The sequence below is a fragment of the Rhinopithecus bieti genome, unplaced genomic scaffold (genome assembly GCF_001698545.2).
Source record: "Rhinopithecus bieti isolate Rb0 unplaced genomic scaffold, ASM169854v2 scaffold_33903, whole genome shotgun sequence".
NCBI classification, from domain to species: Eukaryota; Metazoa; Chordata; class Mammalia; order Primates; family Cercopithecidae; genus Rhinopithecus; species Rhinopithecus bieti.
Genome location: NW_016814625.1, coordinates 348,472 through 350,598, shown reverse-complemented (window position 1 = coordinate 350,598; position 2,127 = coordinate 348,472). Strand labels below are relative to the sequence as shown.

The window sequence follows — 2,127 nt, the reverse complement described above, 5'->3', positions numbered from 1 at the left end:
AACACTGGCCTCCCTACCATCCCTCCATCTCCCCCTCCCCTGGCATTCCTGTGGCCTCCCCACACATTCCTGAAGCCTTCCAATAACGGTCGGCGTTCCCGCCCCAAACCCACCACGGGTGGGGAAGTGGTACCCACCTCACCACACTCCTGCCTGCCTGGTCTCGGGCAGCGAGCCCGGTGCGAGCCACACGGCTCCAGCGGCAGTGCGTGTGGGCACCACGAGCGGAGGGGCCACAGCCCTCATCTGCCTCTCAGGGCCCGCCTGCACAGGACCCTGTAGATTATCTTCTGGCCTCAACCTGCGGGGCTTTACTGGCATGGCTCCTGGCCCAAGACAGTAGAGCCTTGTCAGAGAGAACGCACAGACCCCACAGCTCTGCCACTAAGACAGCATGGCAGAGCAGACATGCCAGGAAGGGGGCTAGGTAGGGGTCCTTGGACAGGGGTCTTTGGACAGAGAGGGGTGAGCAGGTCACGGTCTGCACGGGAGCCAGATGTTACCTGAGAGGCAGAATGAGGTTGCATGGAATATTTGGGTGGGGTCCTCAGGCAGGCCTGGCCTGTACAGAGAGACATCAACAGCCCCTGATGTGTTGACATGAATGGACGTGACGTGAAGTGTGATCCCTTCAGGGTGTTCTGGGCTTTGAAGCTCACACAGTCCCTTCATAGATGCCTCATCAGGTCTCATAACCACCTTCTGGGTTGGTATCATTGTTATCTCTATTTACAGATCAGGAACCAAACTCAGAGGTCCTGACTTCAATTCAGAGGTCTTGCTACTTGACCTCACCATTTAGACAGACACAGGCCCAAGCCCGGGAGAGCAGGCAGGCCCCAGCGCATGCAGGAAGGGAGCTGGTGGGGCGCAGGCTGGGGCGGGAGGGCAGGCGCCGCTCTGGGCTGCTGATTGTTGCCAGGTGGGAACAAAGCCTCTGGATTGTGAGAACTTTGGGTTTTTCCAGAGAAGCTGGAAATCTGGATTTTTAAAAGATGAAATCTCCCATTCTTGAATGTTGACAACTAATTTAGTTTATTTTAAAATGTCTAGTGGGCTAAACAAAACACATTTTAGGGCTGGTCTGGGCTCCAGGCTGCCAGTTTGCAGATTTGGGCCTTACATTGCCTCCACGATGCCAACAAAGCCCAGATAAAGCCTTCCCCACCCCACCCGAATTTAAAAATTCAGGCTTTCCGGCGGTGATGACCTACCCACACGAGAACGTGCCTCTCACAAAGGATCTCCTTCATCCCTCCCCAGAAGAGGAGAAGAGGAAACACAAGAAGAAACGCCTGGTGCAGAGCCCCAATTCCTACTTCATGGATGTGAAATGCCCAGGATGCTATAAAATCACCACGGTCTTTAGCCATGCACAAACGGTAGTTTTGTGTGTTGGCTGCTCCACTGTCCTCTGCCAGCCTACAGGAGGAAAAGCAAGGCTTACAGAAGGATGTTCCTTTAGGAGGAAGCAGCACTAAAAGCACTCTAAATCAAGATGAGTGGGAAATCATCTCAATAAACACATTTTGGATTAAAAAAAAAAATTCAAATGCCCCTGGGGTGGGTCAACACAATAAGATTTATTGAGCACCTATATCTCAGACTTGGTTTTGGTAATATGAGATATAACTCAACAGAAACAGACAAAGCCCTGGCCTCATGGAGCTGTTATTCTAATTAGAGGACATAACACAAAGGTTAATTTATAAAATGTATAATGTGTTAATAATCACTGCTAGGGAGAAAATAAAGCCAAAAGGGGGTTAAGAAGTTTTGTGTGAGTATTGCAATTTCAGGTAGGGTGGCCAGAGACAGCCTTGCTGAGAAGGTGAAATGTGATTAAGCCCTGAAGGATCTTAGGAAGAACACCCAGAAAGAGGGAGTAGGGATACTAGGTTGGTGCAAAAGTAATTGCGGGGTTTTGCCATTACTTTCAAGGGCAAAAAACTGCAATTACTTTTGCAACTAACCTAACACAAAGACCCTGAGGCCCAAAGGGGGGTGCTGGATTGGTTGAGAAACAGGAAGGGAGTGAGAGGGTCTGGGTGAATGAAGGGTGAATAATAGGATTAATAGTCAGAGAGGTAAGAGTGGGGAGGGGGAAGCCAAAGGGCCCAGAGCCTT

The 2,127-nt window shown here is 50.7% G+C and overlaps 1 protein-coding gene across 1 annotated transcript; it reads left to right on the top strand.

Moving 5' to 3' along the window:
• Positions 1 to 1,198: 1,198 nt before the first annotated feature.
• On the top strand, positions 1,199 to 1,535 carry LOC108514987 (40S ribosomal protein S27-like). Its single transcript, XM_017851544.1, has one exon. It carries the CDS (start codon positions 1,206 to 1,208, stop codon positions 1,479 to 1,481), a length of 276 nt encoding a protein of 91 aa, XP_017707033.1. The 5' UTR covers positions 1,199 to 1,205; the 3' UTR covers positions 1,482 to 1,535.
• The last annotated feature ends 592 nt before the right edge of the window (positions 1,536 to 2,127 follow it).